Source organism: Lissotriton vulgaris, chromosome 4_1, assembly GCF_964263255.1.
Source record: "Lissotriton vulgaris chromosome 4_1, aLisVul1.2, whole genome shotgun sequence".
NCBI lineage: Eukaryota > Metazoa > Chordata > Amphibia > Caudata > Salamandridae > Lissotriton > Lissotriton vulgaris.
Window position 1 is genome coordinate 46,812,836 of NC_141691.1, and position 21,436 is coordinate 46,834,271.

At 44.7% G+C, this 21,436-nt stretch overlaps 1 protein-coding gene across 2 annotated transcripts in view; it reads right to left on the reverse strand.

Moving 5' to 3' along the window:
• LOC147718335 (G protein-coupled receptor 143-like) overlaps nucleotides 1–21,436 on the reverse strand; it is a 164,656-nt gene that overhangs the window by 49,894 nt on the left and 93,326 nt on the right. For both annotated transcript variants that reach the window (XM_086966702.1, XM_086966701.1), the window contains exons 5-8: nucleotides 20,742–20,834; nucleotides 14,714–14,823; nucleotides 14,469–14,577; nucleotides 6,487–6,601 (exon numbers count right to left, since the gene is read on the reverse strand). In XM_086966702.1, coding sequence (XP_086822828.1) covers nucleotides 6,487–6,601; nucleotides 14,469–14,577; nucleotides 14,714–14,823; nucleotides 20,742–20,834 — 427 coding nt within the window. The remainder of the gene's footprint in view (nucleotides 1–6,486; nucleotides 6,602–14,468; nucleotides 14,578–14,713; nucleotides 14,824–20,741; nucleotides 20,835–21,436) is intronic.

Genomic DNA, 21,436 nt, shown 5'->3' on the forward strand with positions numbered 1-21,436 from the left:
GAGGACCACGAGAAAACTGCGCTAGACTACACCGCCACCATCAAGAAAATGAGTACAGTAGACGGTAGGAATGTAGACCTATCAGAGGTCCAGGCCGAATAAGGAACATGTATATCAGCATATTTTCCGAGGAGTACGGTACAACGATATAAAAGAAGATGGTTGCTTACCTAGTTCCCGACAGACACCCCCGCCACGGAGGGAGTTTGATATCCCCTATACGCAGAGTGTGAAGAGCGGCACGGCTGATTACACGGGAGTCTGGGCAGCAGCAGGGAGAGCTAGAGCGACCTGTAGGAAAGCTTCCGGGAGGGTCGGCTTTCAGTTCCGGGGCATAAGCAGCAGAGACAAGCCGGAGTTGGTTTTGCTTTCGCGCGAGGAGCACAAGAAAGGGAGTGCAAGCTGGGAGGCTCCAGCTTCTAATTCAAACAGTGCAACTAGCACAAGGAAGCGTATTGCTGACCCCCTTGTCACCAACTTTGCAAAACTAGGTGTAGCGCTGACAAAAGACCAAAACAACGAGGAAGATTACATTATGTCACAACACATGAGCGAGGTACTGGGAGTGAGAGAGGAGGGGGGTGAAGAAGGGGGGGCCAGAGAAAGCAGAGAAGCAGTGCAGGATAAGGATACAACTACTGGGCACAAGAGCTTGGGGGTTCCAATAACAGGAAATCAAAGAGGCGCAGAAAAAAAAGAAGACCGCTGAACGTAGTATCTAGCTATAGCCTCAGAAACAGAAGCTTTCTCAAACAGGAGCAGTATCCAAAGAACATTACTTCAAGGGAAGTTAATAATAGAAAAACTCAAAAGACGCCCCAAGAAACCACCAAAAATAACATTGACAGTGGGAAACAAATTGTTGGAGATAAAATCGACTCAGCCTTGAAAAGTAAGCTCAAGATTACCCCCTCTCGGAGAACTTTTTTTTAAAGTTCAAAAACAACAGCAGTTACACACGGTGAGGGACAAGGCGAATCAGCTTGAACCATTATCAGAAAGCCCGAGCTTGTACTAGCACAGTTACAAAATAACCAATTCCCCACAATAGCAACTGTTCTTTCATTTCAAAACGAGAGCCCTAAAATACTTCAAAAGGCGCCAAACACCAACAGAGCAGAGCCTAAGAAGACGGAGGATAAAAGTCATACTCATACGCAGCTCATAGAGAAATCAGTAACTATCCCTGTACCTCAAGACATGGCGGAGGCAGCCACAGCAAAAAATACTCGGGACAAAAATAACGAAGAAATGGAGATGAACGAGGAAACCGGGACTGTGGTCGTGCAAAAGACACGAGAGGCTGAAAAAGCAAGTTCTAAAAATCAAACGGATGAGTTTCTGGAGAGAATATGGACTGAGATGAGGGACACGTTTACCATATCAGAGGCCAAACAAGACAAAATTCAAGAAGTATGCGAGAAGTTGGACTGTAAACTAAATGCACTAGGAGTGAGAGTGACAGCTGTGGAAGGAGAAGTAAGCGTCTTGAACAAAAGGGTGGAAAGCAACCGGAAAGAGTTAAGCACATTAAAACAGGAGGGGAAATATATGAGCAAGAAGGTGGAATCGCTTGAAAATCAAGCCAGGAAAAACAAACGAATCCTAAATGTGCCAGAGAATGAAGAAGGGACCGACATCAAGAAATTTATCGTAGAACTCCTGGTGGAACATTTTCCCTGGATTGATGCAGAGCAGTTAGAGGAAGATATGCAAAGAGTTCACAGAGACCCATTCGGAAAAAATAAAGAAAGGAAAACACCTAGGAAAATACTCATTAACTTTAAAACTTACACATTAAAAGAGAAGATTCTCGGTGAGGCCCTGAAAAAAGGTAACTTCAGTAAAGGCTCATGGTCCTTCAGGATCAGGTCCGATATGTCCAAAGCATCGCAAGATAGGCAATGGGAGTTGGGGAAACTCATGCCAGAACTACAATCATTGGGTGCCACAGTACAAATGAAGTTTCCACCCTCGTTAAGAATCATGTGGCTCAATAAAATGAGGAACATTAGAGATCCTGAAGAGGTGAAAAGTCTTCTCGGGCTAATGCGAGATAATATTCGGATGGAAGATCCCACAAGCTAAAAATGATTTCAAGATGGAACTAAAAAAAAAAAAAAAAATTGCATACAAGAATACATAGAATAGGTCGGTGTAGGGCGCGATAAGCAAAAACACCACACACAAGTCAAGTCAAGAGTTAAGGAGCTACAAAGGGGTTAAGATGAAAACCCCAAGAAAAGAAGAAGGAGGCTTTCCCAGGGAGGGTAAGGACAAAGTACAAGAAAGAAAAAACAAAAAAAACTCAGAAAACAAAAAATGGGTGGGGAGCAAAATGGGGAAAAAAACAAAAAAAATAATCCTCAAATATGGGAAAAAATGGAAGGAACGGAAAGTCGAAGCCCCTGCCAAAACATCGGGAATCTGCAACCAAAATGCACTAACAACAAACATGACAGATGGGAGAAATTAGTAAAAGAATTAAAATACTCTGCTGGAACGTAACTGGCATGAGGACAAAAAGCAGGAGGAATAAAATCCTAGAATACCTCAAGACAGCTGAAAGCGAGATCATTATTTTACAAGAGACGCATCTCCTAAAGGAGGAATGGGATCAGGCTATGAAAAACCTAAGATGGGTCGATAAGTACGTCTGTACAAACCAAGGGTGCAACATCAAAGGAGTAGCCTTTATCATTACAAATTCACTAAAAGCAACTTTGGAATCCTCGGAAGTCGATAGTAAGGGTAGGTGGGCACTAGCTAGAATAAAAATGGGAAACACCTCATACACAATTGCAGGCTACTACTGCCCCAATCTTGATGACCCCGAGCCCCTTCAAAATCTATACACACACCTGTTATTAGCCACTACCCCGGTAATCCTGGGAGGAGATTTCAACCTCATATAGACCCTAGAGTAGACAGGTCCCCCCCAGGAAGGCAACTAAATGTACTGAAAATGAGGGAGTGGATTGGAATATATATAGAAGGGACTTAGATCTGATAGATGTATGGATGGAAAAAGGAGACAAGAGTCAGCCTTACACACTACATAACAAAAAGCTAGGACACAGGTCAAGAATAGACTACTTCTTGATAGATAGAAGCCTACTGGAAAGCGTAACAAACTTAATCCACATACCAGCCCACCTATCAGACCATTCCGCTGTACAGCTAACTGTTCAAATAAATGCAGTCCAAACGCAAAAGAGATTTACAGTACAAAGGGCTATGTTGTTAGACCAGCAAATCATACAGGAACTTAGAGCAGAAACAGAAAACTTTTTTGAAAACAATAAAATAGGTACAACAAAACAGGTTACCTGGGATACATATATGGCTGTGATAAGGGGCAAGTTACTTAGCCTAGGAACATATAAATCTAAGAAGATGAGGCAAGAGATAATAGATCTGGAAAAAAGTATAAACACCCTAGATACCCAAATATTAGCGGAAAGAGAACTAGATAAGAAAGAAAACCTACAAAAGGACAGACAAAAACAGAAAGACTCCCTAAGCGATATTCTTGAGGATAGAGTACGAATGAAATGGGAAGCAAGCAGGATAGCAAATCACGAGTATGGAGAAGGCTGCGGAAAATGGCTTGCATGGAAGTTAAAGACCGACATGGCAAGAAATAAAGTAAGGGGCCTAAAGCAACATAATCAACCAAGTTTGACCACAGAGGAAGAGGCAATCATAAGAGAATTTGCGACTTTTTTCTCTGAACTATACACCGAGGACATCAGCCCATCTGAGGAACAGATAGAGGATTACTTAGGAGACATGCCGTTTTTAGCCTTATCTGAAGATGAGAAAGGTGAGTTAAATAAAGAAATCACAATCACCGAGGTAAAGGACGTAATAAGAACCCTGAAGAAAGGTAGAGCCGCAGGTCCAGATGCTTTGCCAAATGAACTTTACATGATTTTAATGGAAACTCTATCCCCATATATAACGGAGCTGGTAAATCTGTCTTTCAAACAACATGACAAGCTGCCTGATTCTTGGAACGACGCGGTAATAACTATCATCTTAAAACCAGGGAAAGACCCTACAAAATGCAAATCCTACCGCCCAATGTCCCTGCTCAACGCAGACTATAAAATATTTACAAAGATAATGGCAGCTAGACTGGGAAGACTCATGCCCCAGCTTATACATCCAGACCAGAAAGGCTTTACAAAAGGAAGACAACTACACAAACTTACACACAAACTTCTGAGCGCCATAGATATTGCCATACCAAAGAAGATCCCTCTTACGATACTGACTGTCGATGCCGCTAAGGCATTTGACAGAGTAAACTGGGCATTTCTGAATAAAATAATGACCAAAAATAATCTAGGTAACTCCTTTTTACATGCCGAAGGAGAAATTTATAAAACTCCAAGATCCAAAATTCTAGTTAATGGCAATCTTACAAATGACATCAGAATAGAAAGAGGCACCAGACAGGGATGTCCCCTGCTTTTTAATCTATACATCGAGCCATTAGCAAACAAACTTAGAAACAGCAAGGAAATAACCCTCTTTAAACATCAGGGATGGGAAAAAAAGATTGCACTTTACGCAGATGACCTGATGCTATTCACAGATAACTATGCCAACTCTAAGCTAGCCATAGAAAACATCTTAAGCAACTTTGGAGAGGTCTCAGGATATTTAGTTAACCACACCAAAACAGAAATCATGGCATGGAACACACACTTCAACAGCCCAAACGTCAGGCAAGAGATAAAATACCTGGGTATTTTAGTGAGTCAGGACCTAGACAAAATTCCACAGAATAATCTAAACAGAGTGGCACGCGAAGTAAGGAAACTACTCAAAGTGTGGTCCAGCCTACCCTTAAGCTTTATAGGGAGGTCTAACATCATAGAAATGAGTGTGCTACCTAAATATACATACCTCTTTAACACCATTCCGCTAGAATTTAAAAAAGCTGCACTAAAAAAATTGCAGGGGGAAATCACTAGCTTCATATGGGCCTCTAAAGGAACAAGAATATCATGGAAAAAACTCAGGAGGAAAAAAGAGAACGGAGGGAAGCCCAGACCTGGCGGAATATCACAGGGCATTTCACTTTAAAAATATGCGAACCCTTTTAAAAATTCATCAATATTACCCGGAACACTTACAGGCAATGACAGAAGCTGAGGATCATTTTCTTTTCAAGTTAGGACACCAAAAGTACTTCAAAAAATCAAACTAAAGATACTAAAGGAGGCAGCTAAATTATGGCTCCAAATTAGAACAATCCCAAATATTCCCTATTACAGTTCAATGGCACCGGTATGGGACTCACCAGGAACCCCGGATTGCCTAAAAGACGCTATGGCTAATCCTCTGAAACAAACTGACATTAAACACTGGGGCCAACTTCTAAACGGATCAACACTAATCTCCTGGGAAGAACTGTACACGATTTCCAACGGGACAGTCTCCAAATTTAAGTTCTATCAACTAAACAGTTGGGCAAAAACAATTCCGGCATACGACAAAGACAGTAAAAATCTTGAAAAAGAAATGATACAAATTTTACCCATAAATAAGGAAATTGCAAAGTGGTACTGGACCTTTATAATGGCAGACGAGGAAAGTATTCAGACTTAAGATCAAATCTGGGGGAGAGACCTGCCTATGGTAGACCTAGGCAGAATATGGCAAGAGTCTCTAAAGAAATGTTGGTCAACATTAAAAACAGCAGCCTTGAAAAGAAATCATCTTTACACACTACACAGGGCGTACTGGACACCGAAAAGACTATCAAAATTTAAAAATGCAGGAGTGAAAAGGTGCCCTAAATGTGGAGAAGAGAGAGCAGACGATGTCCACATGTTCTGGAACTGCCCATCCCTGGAAAAGTTTTGGGAAGAAGTTGGTAAGACTCTAAGCTCGATTTTCCAAAGACAACTAAACGTAAGTACAAGTCTTATTCTCTTTGGGATCGGTAACACAGCAGAAGGGCATAAATTAACAGTAAGTGAGGCAAATCTACTCTTCGTATTAATGGTGATAGCAAGGAGGGAGATTTGTATTAAGTGAATCGGCCCATCGCCTCCAACACATGGAGAATGGATGAATTCAGCCTTCAAGATAAACAGACTAGATAGAAGAGGGAAAGCTAGCAAGAGATGTAAATACTGGGAAATCATGGAAAACCACCTGACCTCCAATGTAAGGGCAGAACACACGGTCCTATGATTAATGCGAAAGCGTCATCTGGTTGATGAGTACAATACTCATAGAGTAGCCAAGGTGGCTAGCTCCCCTCCTCCCGACAGCAGAAATGTTAATATGTAAATGGCTTAAAGGGACTCCTCTGATACAGCGAAATAAGGGAAACTCCCCAACTAAGAGAGACCAAGGGGCAGTGACGGTACAAACGTTCAGAGGCAGAGACCTGAAATTCCATACACATAGAATTTTCGCAATATGAGGACAAAAAAAAAAAGTAAAGTCTTCTAAACTGATTACCGCAATGATCCAGGTGGTGAGGGCAGCCATCTGGACCAGCCGGACATGTCCACTCCACTCTGGGTGCAGCTCCAACAGCAGCAGAAGCAGCTCCGTCACGACATTCACCAGCCAACTGCAAGGGGAAGAGGAAGGACAAACAGCATCCAAGTGAAAACAAGGTCCACCGGCTTCTCCTTGTGGAAGGTACATTCTTCTGTTAGTTCAGCAACCGAGGCTTTGTTTACAATATGTAACTTTTTCACACCTTTATAAAGTTCTCGCCCACCCCAGAGTTTAAACATTCCCACACAATTTAGAACCAGAAGATGTTTTAGCCCTTTTCTGTCATTTGTGTGACAGCTTTCTCAAAGCTACGGCAATGTCCTGCTTTGCTGCATAAGAAATGTTCTCTGTAAAAATCTGGCCGTTTGGCACATTCTTTTTTGCCGATTTCCTAGCAGCAAGGTACACCGAGCGCTCTACAAACAGCACCCACAAAACATTTTGAATTCATGTGAATAGCAATGTCAGCACAAACCATGTGCAAGTGCTAGGGTGCCTCGGTGAACTCCCCTAACTCTTGCAATAAAGGCGCCATCTTGGAACATGCAATGAAAGTGTGATATATGTGAATAAATGGAAAAACAAAAACGGAGAAAATACATTGGGGAAAACTAAATCAAATAAAAACAATGTTAAGAAAATGCAAATGAATAAAAAAAAGTAAAGGAAATAGCTTCAAATGAAAATTATTTTAAGGATCTACAATTAAATCAAAAATGTTAAAGTTTTTAAAAAAACTGGAATAAAATGTTATTGTACTTAGAAATCAGGCAGTGCATTAAATATGCAACTGGATATACGTTAACAATGGAAAACAGTTTTATGCTCCATCTAGATTCCCAGTTAAGAAAAAACGTTGACATATACCACTTGTTACAACAATTACAAAAAATGCATGTTTTCTCAGTAATACTTTCCTAATTAAACCATCTTGGTAAGAAATTGAGGTATTAATTGAGGGGGTGAACACCCACCTCATGTAACAACCACAACCCTTGCCAGGGTAAACACTTAAAGTCACTTTATTAACCTGAACTCAACCTCTTGGTAGCTGTGTGGCATAGCAGACATGCTTAACTTACAAGCAATGCGTAAAGTATGTATGCAACACTAAAACAGTTTAACAGTCAAAACGCAAAAGAATCCCAAAATGAATTAGAGAAAATAGAGTAAAATGTAATAAACAAAATGACAAAAATGCAATAGGGCGAGCTGGAGATATTAATTTTTAAAGGTGTAAGTAGAAATAGCACCAAGAAGCATAAAGTGTCAGTAAGAGCTAATGGTCGCTGTAGAAGAAGAAGCGTAATTTAATGCAGACCGCAATGAAGCGTGGGTCAGACATACTAACCAGGTTGGACTTGGTGAAAGAGTTGATATTCTAACGTTACGTCACAATGCACCACAAGAGTACACTTCTAAAGTTTCCCACCTCCTCAAGGGAGGCTCGTAGAGACTCGCAGGGCAGCAAGCAGAGTCCAGTCCGGTCCTGTGGCCACTGATCAGTTGGTCCGTTGTAGTGGCGGCTCGCAGTAGGAGTGCTGCAGGGCGGGATGGGGAGGGGCAGGGTGGGGGGTAGTGGAGTTGGACATAAGACGCCAACTCGGCAATGCAGTAAGCGCCAGGTAAATAGTTTATTTATTTATTTACTTACTTTAATCGTGGACGTTGTGTGTCTGACTCCACTACCCCCCTACCCTGCCCCTCCTCCACCTCGCCTCACCGCCCCGCAGAACTCCCACTGTAAGCCGCCACTGGTCAGTTGCAGGAAAGGCATCTTGTACCTTGTTGTATACCTCTAGCTTGAACATGAGGTCAGCGTGTGAACCTTGAAGTCCACACCCTTGGCCTAGGTACAAGAGAGACCAGGTCCACTCTTTAGGGCTCTTCTCAGTTCTCAAATAGCAGGTTCAGTGCTCTTTTGATCTTCCACAGGTCCAGGAGTGTTCTAACATGGGTGCCGGGGGTTACCACATTTATTCTTGGCATGATATAGTGCATGGGAATGAACCCAGGCGAAGCCCTTACCCTTGTGGTAAAGGATCCCTGGGCTAACCCTACTCCCTGTCGGTATTTTCAAGGTGGACGAAGTTTTCACCCACACTCACCTATGGCTCTGAGAGGGGTGTGGGGGGAATTGTACTAAAGTAATCCTAGTGTCCTCTTACATCTAAAAGCAAAATCTGGTTGTGGACAGCCTTGTGTGCATGGATCGGCAGCTTGAATTGGCATTTCTTCTGTACAGGGAGCCAGTGGAGTTGCCCGATGTGGGGTGTGATGTGGGTTTGTCAGTGAAGTCTGGGGATGAATCTGGCTGCGGCATTCTGTATGGTCTGAAGTCTCTGTAGGAGGTGTGCGGCGATTCCTACAAAGAGGGCGTTGCTTTAGTCCAGTCGGCTGGTGATGAGGGCCTGAGTCACAGTGCATCTCGTGTGTAGGGGTAGCCACTTTAAGATCTTACGTAGCATGCGCTGAGTGATGAAGCATGCGGAGGAGATGGCATTGATCTCTGATTTCATGGAGAGCTAATCTAGCGTGTGCAGCGACACCAAGGTCTGTTCCTGACAATGTGCTGTCCGCAACCTATCGTGTGACCTGGACGGGTGCACCAAGCAGGTGCTCATAGCGAACAGGGGACTTATTGTTCAGGGTTCATCAAGTGAAGTGGTGGTGACAGGGAACTGTGTTTCATACTGTGCAGTGTGACCAGACCCTTTTGTCTGTATCTAAGATAGCTTGACCCACTGATCCCTCTCCTGTAAAGGTCCACGGTTATGGGTGGAATCAACACCTTCCGCTGACTTTCTGTGTGAATGTTGAGTGAATGTACTTTCTGTCTATCATACTTGAATGGTAGTAGGATTCAGTGTGTTTGTTCGAGGATCCTCACGAGTACAGAAAGATGGTCACCCATGTAATAATCATCAGCAGACTCTGCTACAGCAACACACTCTATGACGGCATCCCCTAGAAACTGCTCAAGAAACTGCAGAACATTCAGAATGATGCTGCCAGACTCATCCGCAATATCCCCCGCTGCAGCCACATGATCAGCTATCTGAGAGACCTCGACTAATCCCAGTCAACAAACGAATCCCCTTCAAGCTCCTCAAACATGCCTACAAAGCCCTACACAATGCAAGACCTGCATACCTCAACTATCCCATAACATTCCACACACCCACCAGAGACATCTGCTCATCCAACTGGCCCTGGCCATTCTCCACAGATCTGCAACACCATTGCTAGAGGAAGATCCTTCTCCTGCCTCACAGCAAAGACCTGGAACACCCTGGCCCTCCACCTCAGGCAATCGCCATCTCTGCCTCAGTTTAGAAAGGACGTCAAGTCTTGGCTCTTCAACTGAACCACAGCCTCATCGAGGGATCAGCAGCCCCCCCAGCGCCTGGAGACCCTTACGGATGATTAGTTGAGCTTAACAAGTCACTTGATTGATTGAGTACTGAAGCCAGGAGGCTCCTGGCTTAGCAGGGCACAAGATGAAGGCAGCTTCTACAAACATAGTGAGGAGGAAGGAGAGAGGGCTTCCTTTGCAGGTAATGGGCTGCTGATGAATTCTTCCTGGGCACCGCCATTGGGTGGATGGTAGAGCTAAAAAGTGGTGCAGGAGTTTCAGCTCTTCAAGGTGTGTATGTTTCTACGCCAGGCCGGGCCATATATGTATCCGTGATTCCTCCTTCAGGGAGGCTCGAGACAGCCAGGAGCTGAAAACTCACATTTCATTGTGCTGTTGTCAGTGCTACTGCTTGGAAACAGCCCCAATGCCATCTGCAGTGGAAATCATCCCTTTTCACAGAGCCTGTGTCTGGAGAGCGCTGTCTGAGAAGGACACTTGAAGGAGAACGAGCCTCAACCAGTCCTAAAATTAAAGACACCCCATGTCTGGAAGTATGTGTCAATATTAGATCCATACCCTCCCACTTTGTCCCAATCCCAAGTTTATTTTGGTCAAGGAAAGAGCTGCTGTGTAACCAGGGCTGTGTCTACCTCTCAGCCAGTCTCCCAAAGGTGGGGAGACATCACCACAAGCCACTTCCTTCTGCCGGAGGAGCTGAGGACCTGCCTGAAGACGCCTAGAAGCCTTCCTAGCTCCTGAGAGGGAGGAGGGGTATGCCTGGCCCTGCAGGAGAAAACACTGTCCAGGAAGGAGAGTGAGAAATCTTGGAGTGACCTGTATTGAGAGAGGGACCCATGGTCGCTGTGTGCAGTGACAACAAAACTGTGCTTAAGAGTGCAACGGGGGTGCCATTGTGGAACGACCTGGTAGCCTGCGAGAGGTCAACGCGAGTGGTGCTGCCGGTGCTGACTGGAGAACGAAAGCACAACAAATAGGCCTGGTGGCCAAATCTACCTCGTCACCTGAGGTGAAGTCAGCTAGACGCCTTCAAATTTGCGAATGCTGATAATCAATCTCACCATGGCATTCTGCATAGCTTATAGTTTGAGGATGCATGATTTGGGGAGTCCTGAATAGACTTAATTGCAAAACGTATGACCGCATCTCTCTCAGTATTCTGATGAGTAAAGGAGAAAAAGCAGAAGATTTGTTTCAGACCTTTCAGGCTCAACCAGGAGGATTTCACAAGCAATAGACTGAGTTGATCCAACTCCAAGTTCAGATCTGTCACAACCCCCAGACACCTTACTACCCACACTGGAGAGGGCAGGCACCCATGGAGGAGAGCCAACGTTTATTCTCCCATAGGGTGATTTTAGTAATCAGTGGCAGGATCTCAGATCCAGCTGGGCTCAGTTTTAAAAACATCTGCCCATCCAAGCCTTGATGGAGTGTGATAGGCCAAGACGGCATCGGATAGGTTGGTGTTCTGATTAGCCACCAATTGTCTATCGCCACGTACAAATATGTGGGCCTAATGTTAGGTTGTAGTAGCTTGGAGTGAGCGAAAGACTTATTTTTCATAAGTGTTACAAGATTACAACAGCTACAACACTAATGCCCTCCCAAGAATAACTCCTGTAAGGCCAACCGAGTCTGTGAAAAGAAAAGGATTGCTCCACATGAACCATGAAGGGTCTGATTACACGTGGACCATTAAACTGATATCCCGGAGCAAACCTGTTTCTGCCGGGATCAAAATTATAAGGGTTGCGATGTTTGCCACAGTGGGCTATAGTCAGGTATAGCCAAGTGTGATAAATGTCGCACCATCTATTAAATGTTGGCAGATCAACAAATGGAAAAGAGCTGTTATTTGCTATGACGCGGATTTCGGTGTCCCCGGCAACAAAAACTGCACGTTATTCCACAAAAACTCAGAATATGCGATAATTTCAACCAAGAGACAAAGGCATGCCAACTCCAAATGAGTTGGAGACCCTGGCATTAGTGGTTAGTCTGCGTCTGGGTGAAGGAGGCACAGTGGGTGAAGAGTGGACTGAGTCCAGGCTTACATTTTTAGACGGGTTGTCAAATGCCAATCAAGGGGCACAACATAGGTTTGGTGGGTGAAGCAGTCGCTTTCCCTCGTCCAGTACACAACCAAGCACACCGCAGGAGTGTCCCTGCAGAGTCTGAGCTACCCGTTCTCCTGGCATCACGCAGCTATCCAGTCCCACAAAGCACTGGGGACTTAGGGCTACTGCCCAAACTCCAAAGTAAAGCATGGGAGAGCACCCCCTGCAGCCCTCTTGATAACTTAAGGTGCTGCAGGTCCACCCCGGGCAGTCTGCTGTGACACTGGTACACAGAGGAACAGTTCTGGAGCTTCGGAAGTTGCAAAAGTCTTCAAGACGCACGCCTACAAAGCCCTGCACAATCGGGGACCAGCATACATTAACCATCGCCTGAGCTTCCACCAACCCTCCATACACCTGCCCTCCGCCTCCCTCTCCCAGACCCCCGCATCTGTGGAAGCGAGAGCGGTGGACGCTCCTTCTACCTGGCCACGAAGGGCTGGAACGGCCCCCCCTCCACCTATGGACCTCACCCTCCCTGCAGGAATTCAGAAAGGAACTCACAACCTGGCTTTTCGACTGATTCAACCCGAGCAGCAGAACCCCAAGCGCTTGGACACCCTCGCGGGTGGTTAGCAGCTCTCTAAAAAGCCAAATTCATGAATTGAAGATTTGTACGTGCAGCATAGTCACTGGATTTCATCAAGAGATCATAAGCGTAAAGGCTGAGTTTCTATTGGTGCATTTCTAAGTTCAAAATGTGCCAATAGTTAGCGGTCCCTGAACGAGCCTGGACCTATTTTTACTACCAAGTGACCTTCCCAACGTGACGCAACACAGCACTTTACGCCGCTCGTGTGGTCTCCAAGATCAATGAGGAATTTCTTAACAAAAACTATTCCTCTGTCATTTTTTACCTCCTCTTGACTTCAAAGGGAAACGTGGTGAGTCAAAAAAGTGGACGGGGTCCCATATGACGAGTCTGGTCTGGTCCAGTAAAGAACAGGGTGGTCCACGTAAAGGTAACTGGCCTTCCTTGAAAGGACAAGAGGGGTGAACTTCTCAGGGGGTCGTCCTAACCAGGTGCATTACCATATGCCTACTTCTAGTAAACCGAAGCCCGACAGATGTGTGTGTTGGAGCAGAGTGACCTCAAGTTTAACTCAACCACGCAATGAACCCCGTAAGACCACAGTAGTGGTATCGTCTTGGTCGGGGTGTAATCCCCGGACCTCGATATGGTCACCAGAACAGAGTAACAGTCTCAGCCACCTGAAACTTCAGTGATGGCCTTGAGCTGATCCACCAGGACCCCTTCTAGCTCTCTAGATGGTCAGTGACAAAAATCGAAAACACAAATATTGTGTGGACAGAATATTGTGTCAAAAATATAGAGGACAAGAATAGCAAGAAGGTAAGTGCAAATAGCTAAGTATAATTTTACTATTCTCATTTCAAGGTCTACATAACTTGAAGATATATGTTCTCGAGGTACATATATGGATTATATACAGTAAAACTTTACTTACCCATTGAAAATTACCTACAAGATATTCTTGCCCCACGATATTTTTGTTTACGATATTTTGCCCAAATGCCACTCTTGCTGGGTAGAAATGATTGGAGCCAGTGGCTCAGGGAAGGATTGTTCCTCTTCCCACAACCCATGACAGAATTTGTTTACAGACCTCCTTCTGGTACCTCCCTCAGGCAGTTCCTTTAATAGCCCTTCCTCTGCAGCTCATATCCAAACTGGAAGCAAAAAAGGGCTGGGACATTGGGCAGTACCTGTGCTTGCTACACCACACAGGCATAGCGCAGGAGTCCCAGGCTGCGCAGGGGTGCTCGGGAGAATGGATCCTCCCACAACCCAATCTAACAGAAAAGACTACATTCCAGGGCCGGCCACAGTATCCAAGAGCATTACCCTCCGGTAGCAACACACACAGCTTTCACTGTAGCATTCAACGGGGGGGATCGCTCAGCTACCTGTACCAAAGTCTGAGCCTAGGGTGGTGCAAGCGACGCATTCTGTAACTCCTCAGTCTATATTTTTCAAATATATATAAAAAAAAAATTCAGGGTTTTATATAGCGCAAACTTGACCCGAAGTTATCAGGTATCAGAGCGCTTTATATAGCACCAGTTGCGTTACATGAGGATACATTCATTTTTGTTAGGCATTGGTAGATTAGGTGATTTGCCCAAAATCACAGAATGTTCAGCGTCATTGCAGAGACTGAAACCCAGTTCCCCAGATTCGAGGTTGACCGCCCTAGCCGTTAGGCCAACTCCAATCAATCAAACATTTGTAAACCTCTGCAAATCACCCGTGAGGTTCTCGAGGCGCTGGAGATGTTGGCTGCCGCTGACTAACCAACACCATGCTGAGGCCATGAGAAGCCCCTGGTCAGGACGGTAGGAGCCCCCCATGTCAATCACACAGCCTGTGAGAAAGACCTTCCCTCACACTTCTCTCTCATCATATTCCGGATACTTACCAGGCCGTGAAAGTGAGGGTGATCTTCACGAAGCGTGCGCGCACCTTCCTCTTGCGGAGCCTTTCGCTGGCGGTGTAACTCCCAGTTTTCTTCCTCAGAATGGCAGTAACTGTTGAGAAGAAACACAAACTCAGTCACATTCCATCCTTCGCCCAAGAGGAAGCCTTCTCCCAGGCTCCCTGCTTCATGAGGAACCTAGACGGGACTAGAAGCCAGAAAGAAGGACACAGACGTGTTAGACTCACCCGCACAGAAGGCCTTCGCCAAGAGAAGCGGGTTCCCCAGCAAAGCCAGGAGCAGCGGCAAGTATGTGACCACTTCATGGAAGAGGACGAGGCCATTGAGGGAACCGCACCTGGAAAGGAAGGGTAGAGAGTCTGATGACAGGAGAGGTATGGGTCCCAGTGGGACAGCAAAGAAGAGGCAAGTCAAGGTGTGGAAACATTAGAAACTCAGAAGAATTCAGGAGGATCCTTATACAGACAAGAACACTAGAGCGAGGCTTGATGTTATCTAAACAGAGCCTGAGGGAGAGGTTTCAGGAGAGGGCAGCCATGATGGCTTGGAGAATGACAAACACCATAACCTCCAAGGAGTCTTGTCTGAAATGGTTCACTGGGTAAAGTGTGCAACAAATGAGGGTCTTTAATAGCAGACTCCAGTGGAGTACCAACCATGAGGAGCCGCGGACCCATGCAAACACCATCCAACCGTGCCTGGTGTGAACTCATCCGGGGACGTCCACATCGGAGACCATACTGAGAAACCGCTAGCAGGTCTCTGATCCAGAGAGGGGTAACTCTTCTTATCCTGCGAGTGAGGGGCGTCCAACCTCGATGCCCATTTGCGCATCTGCCCAGAGGAGAAACTAGTGATCGAAAAGCAGATGCGGACGGCTTCCATAGCAGTGCTGATGCAACACAGAACACCAAGGCTAGAGGAGAATAACAGTCACCCACAATCACTACCACTCAACCCACCACCACCAGAAACAGAGACCTCTGATGATGGACCAGCCACACTAAGACAAGGCAGGAGATGAGCCAGCCTGCCCAAGTGACACATCAGAAGCAATGGTGAGGAACAGGAGGTGCAGCAGACCTAAGAGGATGTTAGTGTTGTGAAAAGAAAGCAGTCCATCAAGTGTTCTTCTTGCTTTTGTCACCCCGAGTGGGACAGGTCTGCACAGACGTGGGTCCTATGCTCACCAAGCCACTGGAGTCAAAGTAGCTGGGGTGATACCCCGAAACCGGTCCCAGAATACTAGTTTCTGGTCAAGGGAGGACCTGGCCTGGCAGTTTGGGCTGAACTGTTCCCATTGGGCGCAGGGTCATGACTGATTTGCATATGGCTGGGTCCAAACTGGAATGGCATGGTGAGCAAAAAAAACGATGGATTTAGGCCCAGATCTCTGTACTGGGGTGAATGTATGACATTGTTCTGCATTGTGTCCATCAATTTTTCTTTTTGCATTTGTCACCACGAGTGGGACGGGTATGCCCAGACGTGGGTCCCGTGCTCTCCATGCCACTGGAGTCAAGCTATCCTGGCTGATGACGGCTGAAAGCCCAAAACCGGTCCTAGGATGCTTGTTTCCAGTCCAGGGAGGACCTGGCTTGGCAGTTCGGGCTGGACAGTTCCCATTGGGCGCAGGGTCTAGACTGATTTGCAAACTGGAATGGCATGGATTTAGGCCCGGATCTCTGTACTGGGGTGAATGTTTGACATTCTTCATCATTCTGTCCATCAACTGTTCTTTTTGCATGTGAGAACTAAGCAGAGCACAGCAGCAACCATGGAGCCGGACCTGCTACCAATAGGGAGGAGAGTGCTGTGAATTACGGTGTGAATCTGATGCGAGTCAATATGATCTTCACACTCTGGTTCTAAAAGCACTTCACGCAGCCACGCAGAGTGCCACCATCATAAGCCTGGTGGTTCAGTGCAAGCAGAACCAGAGATAACTAAAGAGATGGATCCTGTATGTCCATGGGTGTTGCTTCTGTGCCCGCACGAACCACCTGCGTAGCAGACACACTAATATCTAGGCATCCACTGTAGAAGGTGATGCCAGACATGGCCACGCCACACCAACATCACAGATGAATCAAAAGAGGAAGGGGCTTGGAGAATGTGCATTGCACCATCGGTGGGTACCCAAAACCTTTGCACCAGCTATTCCACCATCTACCTCTCCCAGCCCAAAACAGTGCGCTTTCCATGCCATTAAGAAACTAAGTTCAGAGGATTCCCAAGGAGAACCTGCCTTCCTCAGAAGAGGTGATCCCCATTGACTAGCAGAAAAAGTAGAAATCCATCATCATTCCTGAAGAAACAAAGATAATATACTGGGAAGACGATGGGAGCGAATTCAGAGGAGCTTCTCACAATCAAGAAAAACAGCAAATATTCAGACCAGCATGTCAAGAATATTTCCATTTCATCATTTTCCTTCAATTTTTCCACTGTCATTGGACTCAAAGATTCTGTGTTTCTACTGCATGTTTTCACTTGGTTGCTTTGGAGGTCTGGTGAGGGTACTCCAGAGGGTAATGTAATGTAATGTAATGTAAAGTAACGTAATTTCTAACTCCAGAGGGTTTAGAAATGGTAGCCCTTCTGACTTTCACAGCTGCATTAGCAACACGTTCTCTTTTTACTTGGGGTGCAGACAGTGCTCTAGACAGAGGGAGCTGGTGTCTGCTGCAAGGAAATCCAAGGAACTGGTGAGAACTTAAGGAGCTCCTTCAACTGGAAATGATGGGCTCACGTCCAAGGAACCAGCCCTGGAGACACATACTTTCCATCAGGTGACTCCTAAACAGGAGCATCTGCAGTTAAATTGAACTGAACATTTACTTTTTAAAAGCAACTCCCTTAAAAACACTTCTCTCTTTTAAAAACTGCTTCTCCATGGTGGCTGTTATTCTTACTCCATAAATCCTTCGCGTGTTTCTTTTTCCACTGCTGACTTAACAATAAGCATCATAGTTTGTCTTTGACATATCGCTCGATCTGGACGCCAGATTCCTTCATTAATGTGCAATTTCCCTTACTAAATTCCTCTGTTTGTTTGTAATTCAAGCTGCACTTGATGCTCAGAGTAGGATCAGCTTGAAGACCTAAAGAGTTTTCTTCAAGGCAGTAACAGCAAAGATGCCATCCTACCTGGCCAACAGGAAAATCACCATGAGGGAAGATCCACGAAACAACCTAATTCCAGACATCGCGAAACTGGGGTCACACGGTGCATAAAGGAAAAGACCAGATGACAGCCCTCTTCTAACTCTGCCTAACAAGCTGCCAGTGATCACATCCACAGTCACTTTCCACCTTTAAAAAGCAGCTGGGTTTAGCGTGGCCGCTGTGGTAGGTCAGCGGACCGGGGTATAGAACGCTATTTGTAAACTGGCTTGTGGGATTAAGAATATCGGTGGGCACTGTCGTACAATCCTGAGGTATACCTATATTTCTTATATCAGAGTGAGGAGGGAACCACAGTGCTGATTCAACACTGATGTAGTGTTTGCTTGAGCTGGAAGCTGTCTAGACGTCAGAGACATATTATATCTCTTCTTCGCAGTCACGTGCTCTTCGAAAGAGCTGTAGTGTAGGCCACCAGTCTAAATTTTGTGTCCTGTGTTATGAATGTGCTAGAAGGGAACAGAAAATGAACAATTGTACTATCTAACATGTGCCATCAACTTTGACTTATCTGTGGCATGCTTTAAATTTCAATATCCAACTGGTGACACAGTCCATTTTTCATGCTGTTGATGTGTAAAATACTCAAAATGAAATATTCCCATAGAACGGAGCTGAAGATACCTCCCTTCAAGGGGCGTCTTCTCCACGGTCAGTAAGGATCCTCCCGACTCCTCTTCTCCACCAGGACGTATGTGAAGGGATCGCTTCTTGCCTTCCATTACTACACAGAGAATTTTGACTCCTGCTCCCGTGAAAATAGACACTATTGCATCAGGCTCTTGGTAAATTACAGAACCCTGGCACTCTTTAACAGAATCTTGAATCCTGCTCCTGTTAAACTAGAGAATTTTGAATCATGCTTACATTACACTAGAGAATCTGGAACTATGGTTCTATTAATCAGCAGAATCTTGACTCCTATTGGACTAGAGAATCTTATTTCTGTTAAAATGGAGAATCCAGCTTCCGTTAAACTAGGGAATCTAGCATCTATTAAACTTCAGAACCTCTAATCAATGCTCCTGTTAAACTAGAGAATCTAGCTCCCATTAAACTATGAATCTTGAATCACTGCTCCTGTTAAACTAGAGAATCTAGCTCCCATTTAACTATAAATCTTGAATCACTGCTCCTGTTAAACTAGAGAATCTAGCTCCCATTAAACTATAAATCTTGAATCAAAGCACCGGTCAAACTAGAGAATCTAGCTTCTATTGAACTATAAATCTTGAATCACGGCTCCTGTTAAACTAGAGAATCTAGCTCCCATTACACTATAAATCTTGAATCACGGCTCCTGTTACACTAGAGAATCTAGCTCCCATTAAACTATAAATCTTGAATCACGGCTCATGTTAAACTAGAGAATCTAGCTCCCGTTAAACTATAAATCTTGAATCACGGCTCCTGTTAAACTAGAGAATCTAGCTCCCATTACACTATAAATCTTGAATCACGGCACCTGTTAAATTAGAGAATCTAGCTCCCATTAAACTATAAATCTTGAATCACGGCTCCTCTTAAACTAGAGAATCTAGCTCCCATTAAACTATAAATCTTGAATCACGGCTCCTGTTAAACTAGAGAATCTAGCTTCTATTGAACTATAAATCTTGAATCACGGCTCCTGTTAAACTAGAGAATCTAGCTCCCATTAAACTATAAATCTTGAATCACAGCTCCGGTCAAACTAGAGAATCTAGCTTCTATTAAACTACAAATATTGAATCACGCTCCTGTCAAACTAGATAATCTAGCTCCAATTACACTTCAGAATCTTGAAACATGCTACAGTTTAACTAGGTTATCTAGCTTCCATTAAACTACAAATCTGAATCATGCTCCTGATAATTAGAGAATGGAACTTCCATTAAACTACAGAATCCTGCTCCTGTGGAACTAGAGAATGTTTATTCTATGTGCAGTTAAACCACAGAGTTTGACTTTACTTAAACTAGAGAATCTTCAATCCTGCTCCCATTTAACTATCTATCGTACGCTGCTGTTTCCCAAAGAAGTCAACTCTATGTCAGAGCCAATATATATGAAACTAAGGAGAGATGGCACGTGTGCCCTGGCACTCCTCTTAGTGGCATCAGCAAAACTCAATTTTTAAAAGCCTTTGTTTTACTTAGAGAACATGTTCGAGCCTAAACCAGTGATTTTCTCTGATGAGGAAGGACTTGTGGACTTCTTCATCCCATCAAGCACAGGGGCCAGTTGAGTTCAATAAACTATTCACAACCATCCCACCATCTCCCCACCCTTTATCCCCATTTGGGCACAGAACTGCCAATTTGCCTGTGAGTGAATGTTCATTGAATAACAGCCGAGTCAGGAAAGGACTGCTATTAGGAATAAATAACAGGTTTAGGGCAATGATCAATGTTCTTCATGATAACTGTGGATTGTAACGAGTGACCTTCATGTGTGTGCATGGAGTGAGATTTTTACTCCTGATCCAAGTAACATATATACACCCCCCACTAGGAGTAGACACCCTCAAGCAACAGCCTGTCTCAATCTGCAGTAATAAACAAAGCACACGGAAAGCTCACTCATACACGGTAGATAATATCACAACTCATTATCTCACTCATTCAGATTACACATCGAGTTTCACCACAATTGTGTAATATGTACCACAGACCTGAACCAAATGCTTGCACAGAAGTGTTACAATATTGCATAGCACTAGATTATCCCAGCTGTGAGAGGCTCTGAACCAGGAAGAGGATGACATCACTATACGGTGCTAAGGTCCTCTGTACCATCACTGATGCTTTTTTTGCATGGTGACCACATCTCATTCACTATCTAAATGCAGTCAACAGAATTATAGTTAGAATTCTAGAAGGTGTTAGAGCCTCCAGAACATAGAGTTCTTCCCACTGCTCCGTGGTGGTAGTAATAATCCTCAATGTACATGACCCGCAGAAAGAACAAATCTTTGAAAGACAATCATGCATTTTTTGCCATCAAAGGGTATTTATTATGTTTCGCACCTGACTTGTATCAATGGCTAATTTCACTCCTCCTACATCATATTCAAACAAGTTATCTCACCTGGACTCAGAAGGGAAAGACATCAGCAATATTCCCTGAAAGCACACTAGGCTGGAGATCCCCCATGAGAGCAGGAAATACAGGTTGGCTGATCTGTAAATAAGTGGACAAAGGTGACTACACGAATAATAAACTAAATCTTTCATACTGATGCAAGGGTTCTCCTATGCTTGGGCAGGCAGCAGCATATCTCTTACCTTAGCACCCAAAAAGCAGCAAAAAGACCAGGAGGGTTTTATTTCTGACACACAGATTCTGACGGGATGCTCAGTGGCAGTGGAACTGTGACGACCAATAAACACCAGGCCCAGTATTTACAACTAGAGTTCTATGCCTTGTAGCCAGGAACGAGCCAGAGGAAGAGCCAAAGAAAGAACTGAATTGCCAAAATATTTGTCATGTAAAACAAACAACAGATATGTAAAAAGAAAACAAATAAAATACTTACTTTTTAGGTCTGGTTTGATAACACAGCTCTCTGCGAGTCCTATCACCAGTTCTTTACATTATACGTAGAGTAGCCTGTCGCTGCAGCCAGAGACTTATTGCTCTCAAAGCTCTTGCTATTGGCTGTTTGGTGTCATGTGACTTGGGGAAAGTAGTGCACCTCGAGAGCCAAGCTCCGGATGGAGAAGTATCAGAGAACAGGAGCTCGGTTGTTGGGAGAGCGGACCCTAGTGGAAGGCTAGGCGGTC